The 18,530-nt window shown below is 52.2% G+C and overlaps 1 protein-coding gene across 1 annotated transcript in view; it reads left to right on the plus strand.

Moving 5' to 3' along the window:
• The first annotated feature begins 211 nt into the window (after positions 1–211).
• CLN6 (CLN6 transmembrane ER protein) overlaps positions 212–18,530 on the plus strand; it is a 35,345-nt gene continuing 17,026 nt past the window's right edge. Inside the window, exons 1-6 of the mRNA XM_033189613.1 lie at positions 212–457; positions 7,568–7,682; positions 13,013–13,111; positions 15,537–15,725; positions 16,082–16,137; positions 17,638–17,760. Coding sequence (XP_033045504.1) covers positions 375–457; positions 7,568–7,682; positions 13,013–13,111; positions 15,537–15,725; positions 16,082–16,137; positions 17,638–17,760 — 665 coding nt within the window. The 5' untranslated portion in view covers positions 212–374. The remainder of the gene's footprint in view (positions 458–7,567; positions 7,683–13,012; positions 13,112–15,536; positions 15,726–16,081; positions 16,138–17,637; positions 17,761–18,530) is intronic.

Consider the following 18,530-nt stretch of genomic DNA (forward strand, 5'->3'; position numbering starts at 1 on the left):
GCCCAACACCCAGGCCTCAGTCACCCTAGGCAGAGATTCCCGTACCCAGGCAAGCAAAGGACCCCAACACATCCCAGCCCGCTGGTGGTCACGCGCGCAGCCCGGACAGGCCATAAGCCACCGCCCCGCGAGGACGCCACACTCGCCGCGCCCGGCCCTCCCCTCGCGGAGCCTGCCCCGCCTCCCTCCCCTTCGCCCCGCCCCGGGCCCGCAGCCCCGCCCGTTCTTCCCGGGAGCCGTGCTCTCTCGCCTGCCCGCCCCAGACCGCCCCGGACCGCCCCGCGCTGGGAATTTGCGGCGGCATCCGCCGTGCCAGCCGAGCTGAACTGGTCTCTTCCTCGGAAAGGCAGGGCCGAGAGGCCCGCGGGGCAGTCATGGAGGCGGCGCGGAGGCGGCAGCACCCGGGAGCGGCGGGAGGCCAGGGCGCGCAGCTGGGCGCCTCCTTCCTGCAGGCCAGGTGGGCGCGCGCCGCGGGTAGCGGGCGGGTTAGGCGCCTGTGCACTGGGGGTTCGGGCCCGGCCACGTGACGCTACTAGGGCTGCCGGGCCGGTACCTCGTGTGCGGCGCGGGCCGGGGCGGAGCCTAGCGCGGGGGGCTTGGAAGCGCGCTACCCTGGCGGCGGCGCTCCCGCGTTTCCTTCTTCCCCTGGGGAACCCGGGGACCAGCGAGGCTCTGCCACCCGGCTTCGCAGTTGTTCGGGTGGGAGGAGCCCCCGCCCGGAGTTTGGGGTTTTCCGCCCCTCCCGCGCTCCCCTGCGACCCGGGCCGGCGCCGGGACAGCCGCGGCGCTGGGAGAGCTCTCCAGGGTGATGGGGACACACACACTTAATCACTCGGGCCCCCAAGTCATCCGCAAGTTCCGGGCACCACCTTCGCGTTCTCTGGGTTCTTCCAGCCCTGAGTAGGACTTGATTCTGCAGTTAATCAGGAGGCTCTCAGCTTGACCTGGGGCACCCAAGAATGTGCGAATGTAATGGAAGAGACAGCGGAGAAGGGCGGAAGCTTCCGTCCAGAGAATGAATGAGGGTCCCTTCTCAATTTTTGGTTTATCTGGTTGGGACGAGCAGAGCTCCATTCTACCTTCGTCCCGTTTTACTTACCAGAAACATTCACTGCATTCAGCAGGCATTCTTTAAGCGCCTGTGGTGTGCCCAGCTCTGTGCCAGGCAGTAAGGGGGTGGGCAGGGTGAAGGTGGGAGAGGCTTGCCGTCCAGTAGGGACGAGGAGAGACAGAGCCCACGTGGGAGTGAGAGGTCATCTTGGAGGGCTTCATGGAGGAAGTGGCACTTGAGCTGAGTCTCAGAGGACTCTGTAGGGGACCTAGGGAAGACAGGCTGTTCCAGCCAGGGAAACAGTAGGGAAAGGCAAGGAGTTTAGTGGTGTTGGAGCTTTCCGGCTGTAAAAGAAAGTGACAGGAGGATGCAGACTGATTGTGAAGGGTCTTTAATTGCAGCAAGTCTAGGACTTGAGTGAGGGCCTCGAGTGCAAAACTTAGGGGTAGGCGCACAGCCGTGACAGTGAGTGCCGCCTCAAATGTTGGGCCCTGGGGGCCTCGCTTGTCTCACCCCAGTTCCTGTCCTAGGTGACAGGTTAAGGAAATAGTCTTTATCCCATAGTCACTGGGGAGTCGTGGGAAGTTTCTGAGCACTGGCAATGCGCAAAGTTCTTGTTAGGAAGTTGTTGGTACGACCTGGATAAAGGGAGAAGTCTGAGGGCTTGGGCTCCTTTCTGCTGCTGAGGACATGGGGGCTGAGCAGCTGTGGACCCTGTCCGTTTTCACTTAGAAACAATGTACTGACCATAGACCGCGTACTGTAGCTCACCTGTCTCCCTCGGCCTGTGAATTAAGTGTTATTTTACTGATGAGGAAACAGGCTCAGATGGTCTGAGGAGCCTGACTGGCTGAGTCCCCAGGCTATCTGCCCCGCACCGTGTCCAGTGGTTTCATCCCTGCTGTGGCCTCCACCCAACCCATTTGCCAGCTCCCCTCTTCCGGGGAGCCTCTTCTGCTTGTGGAATGTCTCTTTTCTGAACTCTCGCCAAGTTGGGGGTCACTGACTGCCCTGAACTGTGACAGCCCAGTGGGAACAGCCTGTGGGTCTCAGATACGGTCACCACTTTATCTCCTGTGTGGGGCTCCCATGTCTAGCATCTTGCTCAGTCTTGACAATGAGCTGCCAGATGTCTCTTCCAATGTACAGATGGGGAAATGGAGGCCCAGAGAGGTTACGTCATTTGCTGGCAAGAACCAGGGCCTAAACCCAGGGTTTCTGATGTATGGGCTCTGCTCTTACGACTCCACTTTGGCTGCTAAGGAGTGATGTCCCTCTTCTCCTGTGTGAGCTCCCCACTAACCATGGTGTTCCCAAGGGGGTGGTGTGAGGTGTGAACTCTCTGTCTCCCAGGGTGTCTCTGCCCCCCACAGCGTGGCCTCAGCCCATTCCCAGTATAATTGCTGCTCGAGACAGTAGGCAGAATCATCCTGTCCAATTCCTAGGATGCTTGGATTTTCTCTGCTGCATCTGTGCTTTGCTCACTGCCTCTTAAGGTAACCCATTCCAGCTTCCACCTGTTTTGTTGCCAGTTTTTGTATTATAATGAAAGTATTATAATTAGGCCGGGTGCCATGGCCTGTAATCCCCGCACTTTGGGAGGCCAAAGTGGGTGGATCACTTGAGTCCAGGGGTTCAAGACCAGCCTGGCCAACATGGAGAATCCCCGTCCATACTAAAATATACAAAAATTATCCAGGTGTGGTGGCACATGCCTGTAATCCCAGCTACTTAGGAGGCTGAGGCACCAGGATCCCTTGAGCCTGGGAGGCGGAGGTTGTAGTGAGCCTAGATCGCGCCACTGCGCTCCAGCCTGGACAACAGTGAGACTCTGTCTCAAAAAAAAGAAAGAAAAAATATTATAATTAATGCCCATGATAAATCCAATAACAAAATCTTCAAGTTTTAAAAAGCAGCAATCCCTGTCCCACCTTCCTGGCACCAGAGACAATCAGCTTAGCTTTACCAGAGTCAAATTCGTATTTTCAAATAATAGGCTTGTAACAATAGCAAACACTATGTAGCACTTTCTGTGGATCAGGCCCTGCTCTTAAGTTTTTGCTTAATTAATTTAAAAAATTAATTATTTAATTTGCTTAATTAATTAATTATTAATTAAACCACGATCCTTGACACAGGATCTACTGGCCAGGCTCTGTGGCTCATGCCTGTAGTCCCCGCACTTTGGGAGGCGGAGGTGGGAGGATCACGAGGTCAGGAGTTCAAGACCAGCCTGACCAACATGGAGAAACCCTGTCTCTACTAAAAATACAAAAATTAGCCAGGCATGGTGGCAGGCGCTTGTAGTCCCAGCTGCTCGGGAGGCTGAGGCAGGAGAATTACTTGAACCCAGGAGGTGGAGGTTGCGGTGAGCCGAGATCGCACCACTCCAGCCTGGGCAACAAGAGCGAGACTCTGTCTCAAAAAAAAAAAAAAAAAAAGGGAGATATAGGATCTACTATTATCTCCATTTTACAAATGAGGACATCGAGGCCCAAGAAGTTAAGTGACTTGCTGAAGATCTGGTTAGAAGCAGAGCTGGGATATGAACCCAAATAGACTCCAAAGTCCACACTCTTTTTTTTTTTTTTTTTTTTTTTGAGATGGAACCTCGCACTGTCACCCAGGTTGTGCAGTGCAGTGGTGTGATCTCGGCTCACTGCAACCTCTGCCTCCCAGGTTCAAGCGATTCTCTTGCCTCAGCGTCCTGAGTAGCTGGGATTACAGGCGCCTGCCACCACGCCCAGCTAATTTTTTGTATTTTTGGTAGAGATGGCATTTCACCATGTTGGCCAGGCTGGTCTCAAACTTCTGACCTTGTGATTCGCCCACCTCAGCCTCCCAACATGCTGGGATTACAGGCGTGAGCCACCGTGCCCGGCCAAGTCCACACTCTTAAAAACTACACTCAACTGCTATTTCTTGGTTTATTTTATTTTATTTTATTCTTTTTTTGAGACAGAGTTTCACTCTTGTCCCCCAGGCTAGAGTGCAGTGGTGCGACCTCGGCTCAGTGCAACCTCCACCTCCTGAGTTCAAGCAATTCTGCCTCAGCCTCCTGAGTAGCTGGGATTACAGATGCCTGCCACCACGCCCAGCTAATTTTTGTATTTTTACTAGAGATGAGGTTTCACCATGTTGGCCAGTCTGGTCTCTAACTCCTGACCTCGGGTGATCCACCCGCCTTGACCTCCCAAAGTACTGGGATTACAGGCATGAACCACTGTGCCCAGCCTTTGATTCCTTTTAGAAAAAATGAAAAATTTAAAAATTAGCCATGTGTGGCAGCACATGCCTTTCTGTGGCCCTAACTACTCAGGAGGCTGAGATGGGAGGATTGCTTGAGCCTGGGAGGTCAAGGCTGCAATGAGCCATGACTGTGCCACTGCACTCCAGCCTGGGCAGCAGAGCAAGACCTTGTCTCAAAAACTAAAAAATAAAAAGAGGATATTAGTCCCTCACCCTAAACTTTAGCTTTCGTCACCCTTTCCTACAATTTCTGTCCTCTGTTTTCATGTTATCAAAGTAGACTATAATTATCTGCTGCTTTAAAACCATAATTATCTTCCATGTTTTATCTGTGGATTGACTCTAAACATTGAAAATTAATATATAATGTGTATGTTATTTAAGCCATGTATTTAATAAATATTGTTCTAACAGAGCCAAATAATGTTTAACAGTTAAATTTGCTTTTTTTTTTTTTTTTTTAATTAGATGGAGTCTCGCTCTGTCACCCAGGCTGGAGTGCAGTGGCGCGATCTCAGCTCACTGCAAGCTCTGCCTCCCGGGTTCGCGCCGTTCTCCTGCCTCAGCCTACCGAGTAGCTGGGACTACAGGCGCCCACCACTGCGCCTGGCTAATTTTTTGAAGTTTTAGTAGAGACAAGGTTTCACCGTGTTAGCCACGATGGTCTCGATCTCCTGACCTCGTGATCCGCCCGTCTCGGCCTCCCAAAGTGCTGGGATTACAGGCATGAGCCACTGCGCCCAGTTTAATCTTAATTTGCAAGCTGGTTGCTGAGTATCCACTCTGTGCGCCTGCTTTTTTTTTTTTTTTTTTTTTGGTGATAAACTCTTACTCTGTCACCCAGGCTAAAGTTCAGTGGTGCTGTCATAGCTCACTGCAGCCTCGACCTTCCAGGCTTAAGTGATCATCCCGTCTCAGCCTCCTAAGTAGCTGGAACTACAGATGTGTGCCACCATACCTAGTTAATTTTTAATTTTTAATTTTTTTAGATTTTATTTTTTTTTTGAGATAGTTTCACTTTTTTTGCCCAGGCTGGAGTGCAATGGTGCGATCTCGGCTCACTGCAACCTCCGCCTCCCAGGTTTAAGCGATTCTCCTGCCTCAGCCTCCCAAGTAGCTGGGATTACAGGCACGCACCACCACGCCTGGCTAATTTAGTATTTTTATATAGAGACAGGGTTTCACTATGTTGGCCAGGCTGGTCTCGAACTCCTGACCTCAGGTGATCTGCCCACCTCAGCTTCCCAGAGTGCTGGGATTACAGGCGTGAGCCACTGGGCCCAGCTCCCCCTCTTTTTTTTTTTTTTTTTCCCTGTCCTACTAAGTTAGGCTGGACTAATGACAGGGATTCTCATTGGCCGAGGTGCTTCCTGAGGTGGCGGAGAAGTAGTCACCGAGCCTCTAGTGTGTGCTAGGTACACATAACTTCCAGATACACACATCTAAGTTTTCATGCTTTCAAAATCCCTTTATTCCTCTTACCGAACATCCTACTTTTTGCCCAGTTTGGAGGAATCAGAGCAAGAAACTGAAAGCTGTTATCTCTTTCACCACCTAAGTTCTCTGGGCCTGGAGGTTATCACTGTCTGCTTTTTGAGGCCTTACCCTGATGGCAACTGAAGAAGGAGCTGGGTGGGGCCTCTGTTGGTCACTCGTCTCACTCAGACCACTGAGCAGTCCTCACGGTTACTGGCTATCTGTCCAATCTGAAGATCCAACCGCCCCTCCCTTCTCTTTCTCTGGCTCCAGTAAGCCAGGCATCTCCGCTCCATGCAGAACCTTCTTCACTTCTACCTCCAGGCCTTTACCCTGCTCTCCTGCTTTTCTGCCTAGTTAGATTCATCCATCCCTGCTTTGAGGCTCCCTTCTCTCATGCAAGCTTTGTGTATTGCCCTAGGCCACGCTGATCCCTTTCTAACTTGATCTCCTGATAAGCCTAGTAATCAAAAACAGAATAGCAAGCTGTTGGCTGGGCATGGTGGCTTACAGCTGTAATCCCAGCACTATGGATGGCTGATATGGGTTCATTACTTGAGCCCAGGAATTTGAGACCAGCCTGGGCAACATAGTGAGACCTCACCTCTACCAAAAAAAAAAAATTAGCCGATCATGGTGGCATGCACCTGTTGTCCCTGGAGGCGTGCAAGTAATTGCAGGGACTCTGTAAAGAGGATTTGGAGTCTGCTAGGGAGGTGGGTGAGTTGGGAGAGCCTTAAAGGTCACCCCTGTTCTCGAGGGTCTAGATGGGAGAGTACAATTCCAGCCCCATCATGCCAGACTGAGTTGGCGTTGAAGCGCTCCCTGCAGTGCGCTGGTGGGGCTTTGGGAAAAGCTTCATCAGGGAGGGCTTCCCAGAGGAGGCAGCACTGGTCCTGCAACTTCAGTGCATCTGCGAACAGCAGACAACCAACTGTTTATTGAGAGGGACAGGCCTCCAAAGATATGTGGTGAGGCGGTACTCCACTTCCTGTGTCTCTCACGTCACCTCGCTTCTGCTGGCTCCTCAGGTTCCACTGTGGCCTGCTGAGAAGAGAAGCACCAGCAGCCCAACCTGACCTCATAGTGCTGGAATCAAGGGAGCAGGAGGCCCTGCCCGTTTCAGTCTCTAAGGCCCATTTCACTGGAGGGCTCTGATTGGCCCAGCTCTGGTCACACACCCATCCCATAGACCCATCATGATGGACTCAGCTATGGGATGGAGGTTAAAAGTATAAGCTCAGGAGCCCTATCATTTGGGTTCAAATCCTTAGCTGTGTGACCTTGAGCAAGTTATTGAGCCTCTTGGGCCTCAGGTTTTTCATTTGTAAAATGGGGGGTAATATTTCAGCCTTGAAAGGTTTCTGTGAGGATTAAATGAGATAATACATGTAAACAGTTAACAGTAGTGCCTGGAATACAGTAAGTGCTCAACTGAGGTCAGCTGCCGTCATCCATCATCATGTTTCATGCTTTTCAACCATGACTGCATCCTTTGCCTTACTTGATTTCCTCCATCATTCAGTAGGGGAGAAACCCCAGCAGTTATACCTGTTCAGCTGTTTCCTTCCTAAATCACAGGGAAGCTAAGGTCGAGGCAGCTGAAGTCCACCTTCCCCTGGACCGCAGGGCCAGACCCCAGTATTTCCAGCAAAACCCTATCCCTAGAACGCAACTGTGTGTGTCTCCTCCTGTCCTCAAGTCCCCAGACCTCTTTGTGGCTAATCTCAGGGGAAGATTTTGGTGGAGGAGGAGAGAAGAGCTGACCTCTCTCGTCTGGTTCCTTCCCAGGCATGGCTCTGTCAGCGCTGATGAGGCTGCCCGCACAGCTCCCTTCCACCTCGACCTCTGGTTCTACTTCACGCTGCAGAACTGGGTTCTGGACTTTGGGCGCCCCATTGCCATGGTGAGTGTGAAATGGTGCACAGGGCCCCGACCAGCACTGAGGACACTTGTTGTGACTTGAATTTGCTGAGTGACCTTAGACAAATCACTTCTCCTTTATCTCCCAGTAAACTGAGAGAATAGGCGTGGATGCCTTCATATCCTTAGCTCTATGACTTGGCCTGTCAGGCAACTGCCAGCAAGTTGGGGGCCTGAAGAGTCATACTGTGCCCCGATTCTTTTTTTTTTTTTTTTTTTTTTTTTTGAGACGGAGTCTCGCTCTGCCGCCCAGGCTGGAGTGCAGTGGCCGGATCTCAGCTCACTGCAAGCTCCGCCTCCCGGGTTCACGCCATTCTCCTGCCTCAGCCTCCCGAGTAGCTGGGACTACAGGCGCCCGCCACGTCGCCCAGCTAGTTTTTTGTATTTTTAGTAGAGACGGGGTTTCACCGTGTTAGCCAGGATGGTCTCGATCTCCTGACCTGGTGATCCGCCCGTCTCGGCCTCCCAAAGTGCTGGGATTACAAGCTTGAGCCACCGCGCCCGGCCATGTGCCCCGATTCTTATGGAGGAACTGGTGGTCCTGAACAGTCATACTGTAATACTGTAACCCCCTCTGGCCTGTGTCTGGAAGCAGGTGAACCAGGTTGAACCAAATCACCAAGACAGACAAAGGAGTATGGGAAAGGAAGTAGAACACCCCCCCCATCCGCCCCAACCCCCCCCACCCGTCCTTCCCTATTACCTTGGGATAGTATTATTTTTTCTGGAGTTGAAGTGCATAGGCTGATTTTGCATATTATATATGACTGAGCCATGGGTAATTTTTTTTTTTTTTTTTGAGACGGAGTCTCGCTCTGTCACCCAGGCTGGAGTGCAGTGGCCGGATCTCAGCTCGTTGCAAGCTCCGCCTCCCGGGTTTACGCCATTCTCCTGCCTCAGCCTCCTGAGTAGCTGGGACTACAGGTGCCCGCCACCTCGCCCGGCTAGTTTTTTGTATTTTTTAGTAGAGACGGGGTTTCACCGTGTTAGCCAGGATGGTCTCGATCTCCTGACCTCGTGATCCACCCATCTCGGCCTCCCAGAGTGCTAGGATTACAGGCTTGAGCCACCGCGCCCGGCCGCCATGGGTAATTTTTAATGCCATCCAGTGAAACCATTCCCTGCCCTCCAAGGCTACTTCATCTTTTAGTATCAAGTGGTGGCCTCCACAGAAGAGTTTAATGCTGGGAGGGCACCAGTGCCCCTTGCTTGTAGTGGGAGGATGGATGATAGATAGATAGATAGATAGATAAATACATAGATAATTGATAGATGATAGATAATAAATAGATGAACGTGAAGAAAATTGAGTGAGGTATTACCAGGTATCAAGTCATTATTTGGTAGTGGGGGCACAATGTGACTATTCATGGCCCCCAGACCCCTCCCACCCAACTTGCTGGTAGTTGCCTGAGGGGCCACAGTCATAGAGCCAAAAGATATGAAGGCATCCAGGCCTATTCTCTCAGTTTACTGGAAGATAAAGGGGAAGTGACTTTTTCAAGTGTAAAAATAACGATATCCAGTGCGGAAACTGGCACTTTGTAACGTCTAGTGATCATGCCAATTAGCAAAGCCCTTTTGGGGCCGGGCATGGTGGCTCATGACTATAATCCTAGCACTTTGGGAAGCTGAGACGGGAAGATCACTGGAGCCCAGGAGTTTGAGACCAGTCAGGGCAATATAGTGAGACCCCGTCTCTACAAAAGATATGTAAATTAGCTGGGTGTGGTGATGTGCACCTGTAGTCCCAGCTACTCAGGGCTGAGCTGGGAAGATCTCCCGAGCTTGGGAAGTCGAGGCTGCAGTGAGCCGTGATCATACCACTGCACTCCAGCCCGGGTGACTCAGGGAGACCCTGTCTCAAAAAACGAAACAGGCCAGGCGCGGTGGCTCACGCCTGTAATCCCAGCACTTTAGGAGGCCGAGGCGGGCGGATCACAAGGTCAGGAGATCGAGACCATCCTGGCTAACACGGTGAAACCCCGTCTCTACTAAAAATATAAAAAAACAAAAAATGAGCCGGGCGTGGTGGCGGGCACCTGTAGTCCAGCTACTCGGGAGGCTGAGGCAGGAGAATGGCGTGAACCCGGGAGGCGGAGCTTGCAGTGAGCCAAGATCGTGCCATTGCATTCTAGCCTGGGTGACAGAGAGAGACTCCGTCTCAAAAAAACAAACAAATAAACAAACAAAAAGCAAAGCCTTTTTGGAAAGCAGTAGTAATTCATAAGTAACAACTTGGCAAGATTAGTACTTAGAATAGTGCCTAACACAATAAGTGTTCAATGCATTTTTATTGAATGACTAATAATTACAGCAAAGTTAGAATAGTGGCTAAACATAGAATGCTTATTCTGTTCTAAGCTCTTGATGTGTTTCAGTTTATTTAATTATCATATCAACACTATTGCTAATCTTAATTTTATAGATGAGGAAACTTGAGGAGAGAGAGAATAAGTAACTGGCTCAAGGCAAGCGCAGAGGCCAGCATCTGCCCAGGCATCCTGGCCCCAGAGCCCCTTCCTGATGAGGTTGAATTCTCTGTCACATAAATATCCAGAATCCTAATATATTCATCCCTGCTGACCCAGTAATACCCTTCCGAGAATCTGCCCATAAGGATATAGGCCTGGATGCCTTCATATCGTTAGCTCTATGACTTGGCCCATCAGGCAACTGCCAGCAAGTGGGGGGGCCTGAAGAGTCATACTGTGCCCCGATTCTTATGGAGGAACTGGTGGTCCTGAACAGTCATACTGTAATACTGTAACCCCCTCTGGCCTGTGTCTGGAAGCAGGTGAACCAGGTTGAACCAAATCACCAAGACAGACAGCAGCAAGAAGCAGCAGCAAGACAGATAATCAGCAAGAAGACAGCAGCATCCTCTAACTCAAAGATGTTCATTGCAGTGGTGTTTATATTAGCCAAACCTTAGAAGTGACTTGAGTGTCCAGCATTAGGGACTGGGTAAATCAGTTTTGCTATGTCCATTATAGAGAATGTTTCCTGGCCATTAAGCAGAAATTATGGATACTACAGAGCAACCTGGAATATTTAAGGATAAAAAAGGTTCCTAAATGACATGCAGGCTGACTAATTGCAAGTCAATAACGAGCTTGTCTACCTGGGATCAAAGACTTGATAGGCGTAAAGAAAAACTGTCCTGGCAGTGCTGTCAGGGAGTGATGGTGGGTGCTGGTTCTCCTTCCTGCAGACTCTTTGAAGGTTGCCTTTTAAATGTGGAAAAATAAGAGGAATTGAGCCAAGAGTTGGGGCATCTGGTTGAGTTTGTGGGTGACCTAGGGCAAGTCACTGTCCCGGGCTTCATTTCTCTCCTATCCAAGAAGACTGGTTGGACTGGCTGCTCTGAACCCTCTTCTAGCATGAAGGAACCACATACCAGGGACCAAAGAAGCTGCCCATCAAACTGGTGCTCTAGGGAGAGGGAGAGATGAGGCCTGGAGTAGGCTCGTGGCTCCCCTCACTCACTAGGACCCAGCTTCTACTGGCATAACAGGGTCTCCTGTTGGCCAAATCACTTCCCCTGTCCTGCTCGGAGCTACTGTGACCACTGCAACCCTAAGTAGGACTTGCTGGAGAGTAGACATTTGAAAAGCTCATGTATAAGCTAGAGATTTTCAAATGTATGCATAATAGTTGCAAATTTGTAATAACTAAAAACAGAAACATTTACAAGTTATAAAAGTAACATGTCATAGATGGAACATAGTTGTAACATAAAGAAGTCTTAGACTCTCCCTACCCCGTTCCTGTCCCACTGCTGACAGTTTGGGGAACACCCCTTTCACTCTTTTCTCTGTTCATACAAACACTTATATACATCCTTTTCCCTTCTAACCATGATGAGATTTTGCTTTATACTTTATTTTGCAACCTGCTTGTTTTCCTTTAGAATATATCATATGGTGGGGCATGGTGGCTTACACATGTAATTCCAGCACTTTGGGAGGTCAAGGCAGGAGGATCGCTTGAGGCCAGCCCTGGCAACATAGCAAGACCCTGCTTTTACAAATCATTTAAAAATTAATGGGGCTTGGTGCCTGACACCTATAATCCCAGCACTTTGGGAGGTCGAGGTGGGAGGATCACTTGAGCCCAGGAGTTTGTGACCAGCCTGGTCAACATAGGGAGACCTCATCTCAATAAAAAATAAATAAATTAAGAAAAAACCAGAATATATTATAGATCTCTGTCCATGTCAGTACATACAAAGTGTCATTTCTGTTCATGGCTACTTAACCTTCCATGGTTTAGAAGTACTATCAGGGATTCCACTGGTCCTGTTTGATTGAAGAGTCAACCTACTTCTGGTATTTTGCTATCACAGAATATTTTAGCAAGTATATATATGATGTAGGTAAAGAGATACACACATGCACACTGAGTGAGAGAGAGAAGGAGACAGAGACTGAGATTGCTGCATTCTGTGAGTTTTATTTCTGCAGGTTTAGTTTATCCAATATGGCATTTCTGTGTTAAAAGAGATAACCATCTAAATCCTTCCTTGAAACTTGTGGGCATTACGTGTGTTTTCAATCCACAGAGACGAGGAGTACAGTCTGGGGGTTGTGAAATGCTTTGACCCTGCCTAGGGGCTTTCATGCTGGCCTGGACAAGGCCAGGGCTCAGAAGAGAGAGCATTCCAGAGGGAGGAACTGCCCCTGGCCTGCCTTCGTCTCTCTGGGAAGGTAGGGAAGGAAGAGTTGAAGCCACTTTGTAGAGAGAGCATTCGTATTTTCTACTTTGTCTCCTAATGTGTACTTTGAACCTGGTTTGGAAGCAGTCCCTCCACACCAGCGCCTAGCAGTCAGGAGACTGATCTTGGAGTGCCAGAACCCAAAGGGTCCAAGTAGGCCCTCTGCGCCACCTCTCTTGTGTTATAGATGGGGAAACCGAGGACCAGGGAAGGGAAGGATTAGCCCAGTGTCCCCCAGCAAGTTGGTGTCAGAACAGAGTCCCTGAGAAGCCTACCAACTCCCAAGCTGGTATCAGGGTCCTTTATTTGGTATCTGCTGGGTGAGGGGCACGGGGTCAGGCCTTGCCTGGAATTGCATCTGTTGTGTGTCTGGGGACAAGTCCGTTACCTCCTCTGGGACTCAGCTTTCCTGTCTTGATAAACCTTTGTCCCAGGGCTGCCAAGAAGGTCCAGCGATCACAGAAAGAATTAAGTGTACATGATGGGGGTGGGGGGTGAAGGGTGGGGGTGGGCGGCATTAGGGACAGGCTCCCTTGAGGCCTGAGGGCCGTGTGGGGCTGTGCCCAGGTGAGCCCATTCTTCTATTTGCTCCCCAGCTGGTATTCCCTCTCGAATGGTTTCCACTCAACAAGCCCAGTGTTGGGGACTACTTCCACATGGCCTACAATGTCATCACGCCCTTTCTCTTGCTCAAGGTACTGTCCCAGGTCCCCCCCCCCCATCATCCCCCTTCTTTGCACACCTGGCAGGAAGGTGATGCTAGGCCCTGTGTCCTGACTCAAGCATGCTCCTGCCTGCTGCTGGGGGGTGAAGGCTGTAGCAGAGCAGCATGTCCAGGGCCTGGGGCCCGGGGGAGGCGGAGCTGCTGGTTGCTGGGAGGGATGGAAAATACGCCCCCAAGGAAGGGCTTTTGATTTGAGCATCAGCCTGGCGTGCCAGCGGGGGAAGCAGAGAGGTGTTCAGGTGGAAGGACCTGAAGACAAGGCCGTGCTTGGGAAACCATAAAACATTTGGGGAGGCTGAGGTAGGAGTGACTGGGGGTCCAGGGAGAGGTCAGGGACCCACTGGGAAGAGAGGAAGAAGCCAGGTGGCAGGAGAGGCAGCAGCAGCAGCTGAACTCCATCCTCCACCCTGGAGAGCCCTGAGATGTCACTGGGAGCACAAGCAGGAACTGCTGGCTTTGCACTTTGCCAATAAGGGCTTTAAAACTACTATAGATAGGTCGAGCATCCCTAATCCAAAAATCTGAAATCTGAAATGCTCCAAAGGAGTCTGAAACTTTTTAAGCACTGGCATGATACTACAAGTAGAAAACTCAGCCGGGTGCAGTGGCTTGAGCCTGTAATCCCAGCACTTTGGGAGGCCGAGGTGGGCGGATCACTTGAGGTCAGGAGTTCAAGACTAGCCTGGCCAACATGGTGAAACCCTCATCTCCATTAAAAATACAAAACACTGACTGGGCACGGTGGCTCACACCTGTAATTCCAGCACTTTGGGAGGCTGAGGTGGGCGGATCACCAGATGTCAGGAGTTTGAGACCATCCTGGCCAACATGGTGAAACTGCATCTCTACTAAAAATACAAAAAAAAAAGTAGCCGGGCATACTGGCAGGCACCTGTAGTCCCAGCTGCTCGGGAGGCTGAGGCAGGAGAATCACTTGATTCTCAGCCAAGATTATGCCATTGCACTCCAGCCTGGGCAAGAGAGCGAGACTCCATCTCAAAAAAAGAAAAAGAAAAAAATACAAAAAACTTAGGGCCAGCACAGTGGCTCATGCCTGTAATCCCAGCACTTTGGGAGCCCAAGGCAGGCAGATCACTTGAGGTCAGGAGTTCGAGACCAGCCTGGCCAACATGGTGAAACCTCATCTCCATTAAAAATACAAAAAAGTTAGCCAGGCACGGTGGTGTGCACCTGTAGTCCCAGCTACTTGGGAGTCTGAGGCAGGAGAATCACTTGAATTCAGGAGGTAGAGGTTGCAGTGAGCCAAGATTCCACCACTGCACTCCAGCCTGGGTGACTGAGCGAGACTACGTCTCAAAAAAAGAGAAAATTCTACACATAAGTACTTAACATAAACTTTGTTTCATGTGCAAAATTATTTAAAGTGTTACATAAAATTACCTTCAGGCTGTATGTGTAAGGTATATATGAAATATAAATGAATTTTTCCAGGCATGATGGCTTACACCTATAATCTCAATACTTTGGGAGGCTGATGCAGGAGGATCGCTTGAGGCCAGGAGTTTGAGACCAGCCTGGGCAACATAGTGAGACCCTGTCTCTACAAAAAATTTAAAAATTAGCTGGGCACAGTGGTGCACACCTGTAGTCCCAGCTACTCTGGGGGCTGAGGTGGGAGGATCTCTTGAGCCACTATACTCCAGCCTGAGTGACAGAGTGAGACCTGTCTCAAAGAAAAATGAAACAAATGAGTTTCATGTTAGACTTGCATGTGCATTCCCAAGATATCTCATTGTGTATATGCAAATATTCCAAAATCCAAAATCTGAAACATTTCAGATAAGGGATGCTCAGCCTGTATCCCCATTTACTATCACCATCATTTTGTATTGGAGAAAGATATTTCAAATCTCCAAAAGTAGGAGGGGTATAATCTCAGAACCCTGGTATGTTTTCAGTTCAACAGTGGCATTTCAGAAGCACCTGCCCCCATCCCTGACATTTTCTTCATGTTTGCGGGGACCATTCAGAAATCAGAAGGTGCCTTCAGCAGGCTGGGCCAGCCACCCAGGGACACAGCCAGGGACAGTGGGAGGGCTGGGCCTGAGCCTGGACTCCTGCATTGAAGGCTGGGCTGTCCCCTCCATGCTGGAGCTCATGTGTGACCTTGGGAAAGGAGTTGGGCCCTCTGGTCTTTTTCCTCCCTGGGTAAAGTTGTGGGAGGGGGCGGTGCTGCTCCCCAGTCCCTCCTGGGTTCATAGGGGTCACGGGAGGATCTGGAGGCTGGGCTGGCGTGCTAAAGGGACCAGCCACTTTTTGGAGTGACATTCCAGCTGGAAGCATCCATCCTACCCTGGGTGTGAGGGGAGAAGTAGAGGGTGTCACATACTGTGACGGAGGTGAGGTCATGCTGTCAACCCCACTCTGAACCCCAGCTCATCGAGCGGTCCCCCCGCACCCTGCCACGCTCTATCACCTACGTGAGCATCATCATCTTCATCATGGGTGCCAGCATCCACCTGGTGGGCGACTCTGTCAACCACCGCCTGCTCTTCAGTGGCTACCAGCACCACCTATCTGTCCGTGAGAACCCCATCATCAAGAATCTCAAGCCGGAGACGCTGGTGAGGCCACCTCCTGCTCCCTGCCTGTAAGCCCTAGAGGCACAGTCTGTTCCGGGAGGCTGAAGAAATAGCCCCCACCCCTCGCTGCGCCTGTCCTTCCACCAAAGGCATTCTGCTAGGTGAGGGCACCGTCGCCTACGCCAAGCTAGGATGCTCAAGTGTTCTTAGGAAGTGGTGCACAGACTGGCTCCCACCTGGGCCCCTGTAACAGAGGGCAAGGCCCCGGGTAGGGAATAAGGCAGTGGGGGAGGCCTGGGACTGGGAGAAGCGTGGTCAGAGGGGATGCTTGGGGCACCAGCACCTCCCTGGACTGACATCGACATCCCCCCGACTCTGCCCTCCCATGCCTCCCTCAGATCGACTCCTTTGAGCTGCTCTACTATTATGATGAGTACCTGGGTCACTGCATGTGGTGAGTGATGGGCCCATCTGTCTATCCCAGGGGCCCCGACCACCAGCTAGCTCTGTCACTGGCCTCAGGGACACACTGAGCAAGGCTGTCTGGACCGCAGGTCTCCATGTGTTGAGTCTCATCCCCTCTAAAGGCGCTGTGAGCTCAACCTCCGGTGAGGTTGTCCCCGAGGTTGCCCGGGAGACCCAACAGCTGTCCCAGGCCCGGGGCCCCAGCTTCCCGCCAGCATCGCCGCCCCCGCCCAGCCCTCAGTGCCCGCAGTGGCCAGCAGAGGGCAGCGAGCAGCTTTGGTCCTCCCTCAACAAGCCTGAGCCCTGAGGGTGGGGGAGGAGGACACGTCCCTGATAAACAACCCCCAGATGGTAATGTGGAGGGTGGGGGCGGAGCCAGGGGCCCCCACCGGTGTCGGGCATGCTCTTTGGGAGTGGAGGAAGCTGCAGGAAGTCAGCTGGATCAGGCTGGGGAGGGGCGTGCTGTTTGCGCTCTCCCCTCTTCAGAACTCCCAGGGGGACACCTTTTCCTACCTACCCCGCCCCTGAGTCAGGGGAGACCTCAGAAATGTGGCCTCAGCCTCAGGAGATCCCGGGCCCAGGCTGGGAGGCATCATCTGTTCCAGCCTCCCATCTTAGCCAGGAGAAGCTGAGGCCAGCGGGAGGAGGGCTCCGAGGGCTGCAGCGCAGCTGGGAGGTGAGGGCCAGCCCTGGACCCGGCTCACTCCTGAGTTGGTGCTCATGGCACATGCACCTTGCACAGGTGTTTCCAGGTTGTTTCGGGCTCTGCGATGTCAATCCTCCTGGCTCAGCTGGTCCAGGGTCCCTGGACAGGCCTCCTGCCATGTTTCCCTGTCCTTTGCCAGAGCCTCTTCCCACAGAAGGTTGGGAAAGGGTGGAGGGGCTAGAAACAGAGCTGGAGTCCCAGCAGGAAGCGGGTGTGCGTAAGAAGAGGCAGGCGGGTATACTGGTGCAAGTCAGCACAGGTGGGAGAAAGGGAGCCAGTGTGTGGAGAGGGGAGAGGGTGGTATTTTGGGGTAAGGTGTCTGAGGTGGGGGTGGGGCTGTGTGCTGAGTGTGGGTGCAGCGCTTCACCAAGAGGCCGCCGCAGGTGCTGTTCTCTTTTTTAACATGTGGACCTCCATCCTTAGCCCGGGAGGTGCCTCTGTCTCCAGGCTAGTGTGGGGCTGGGCTGCTGGCGTCTGCGGTGCATGAGACAGACAACCCCCCAGACACCCCCCACCACCACAGAGTGAGTGAGGTGCCCGGGGCCGTATGGATGCCTCTGGGCCTCTGACTCACACGTGCCTTGCATTCCTGTTTCTGTTTCTGTCCCATCTTTGGCGCCCAGCACAAGCAAGGTCGGGTGGAGAGGAGCGCCTCTCACCCAGGCTAGGCATTTTGTAAACCATGATGTGGCACTCCGTGGGACCCCGTGGGAGCGGGTGCCAGAGGTGTTGGGGATGGGGACTGCTAAGCAGGCCTCTAAGGCACTGGCCTTCCTGTCGTAGGTACATCCCCTTCTTCCTCATCCTCTTCATGTACTTCAGCGGCTGCTTTACTGCCTCTAAAGCTGAGCGATGGATGCCAGGGTCTGCCCTGCTCCTGGTGGCACCCAGTGGCCTGTACTACTGGTGAGTAGACTCAGCATGAGGGCAGAGGCAGGGGCACTGAGTGAGCCACGGCAGCAAAATTCTGCACTTGCCCATGGACCTGTAGTGTGGCCCCAGGGAACTGGCCCTCTCTGAACCCCTGTTTCCTCTTGTGCCTAGTGGGGACTGTGACAATGCCCTGTGGTGGCCTCTTTGTTTCCATGAAACCCAGGCCTGGGTATGGCAGGGAGGTGGGAGGAGAGGGTGAGGTTGCACAATCTCTCTCCATCCTCAAGCCCCTCTCGCTGTGTGCCCCATCTCAAGAACCCCAGTGTTGCCCTGGGGGCGGTACAACCCACCTCTGACACCAAGCCCTGTGGTGGGCTGCGGTTTCCACCTCTGTGAAATGGGAATGATGGTACCTGCCTGTCTACCTCTCAGATGATGAGGATGCTGAGGACAGAGAGGGGCTTTGTCAAATGTAAAGCACTATAGTGAGGCCAAAGACAGACTGGGGGTTTAATGGCGTAGGGGCACCTGGCCTGGGGTCTTTGTTCCCTCTGGCTCTCTCTTCTTCCCATCGCAGAGGACTCCGGCCTCAGCCAGTCTCTAGCCCTCCTCTGTCACTTCTGCCCTGGAGACAGGTCACCCTGGGATTGTGGGTATCATGGGAAGGACAGGGTGGGGGCAGGACTGGGCCCTTCTTTAATGGGAGGCCTCCCTCAAAATGAAAAGGGCCTCCTTTCCGGGGCCAGCTCTAGACCGTCTCCCCGGCCTGTCCCCTGTGTGGCTGAGATGGCCCGCTGGGGCTC

The sequence above is a fragment of the Trachypithecus francoisi genome, unplaced genomic scaffold, assembly GCF_009764315.1.
Source record: "Trachypithecus francoisi isolate TF-2019V2 unplaced genomic scaffold, Tfra_2.0 Lachesis_group3, whole genome shotgun sequence".
Classification (NCBI taxonomy): Eukaryota; Metazoa; Chordata; class Mammalia; order Primates; family Cercopithecidae; genus Trachypithecus; species Trachypithecus francoisi.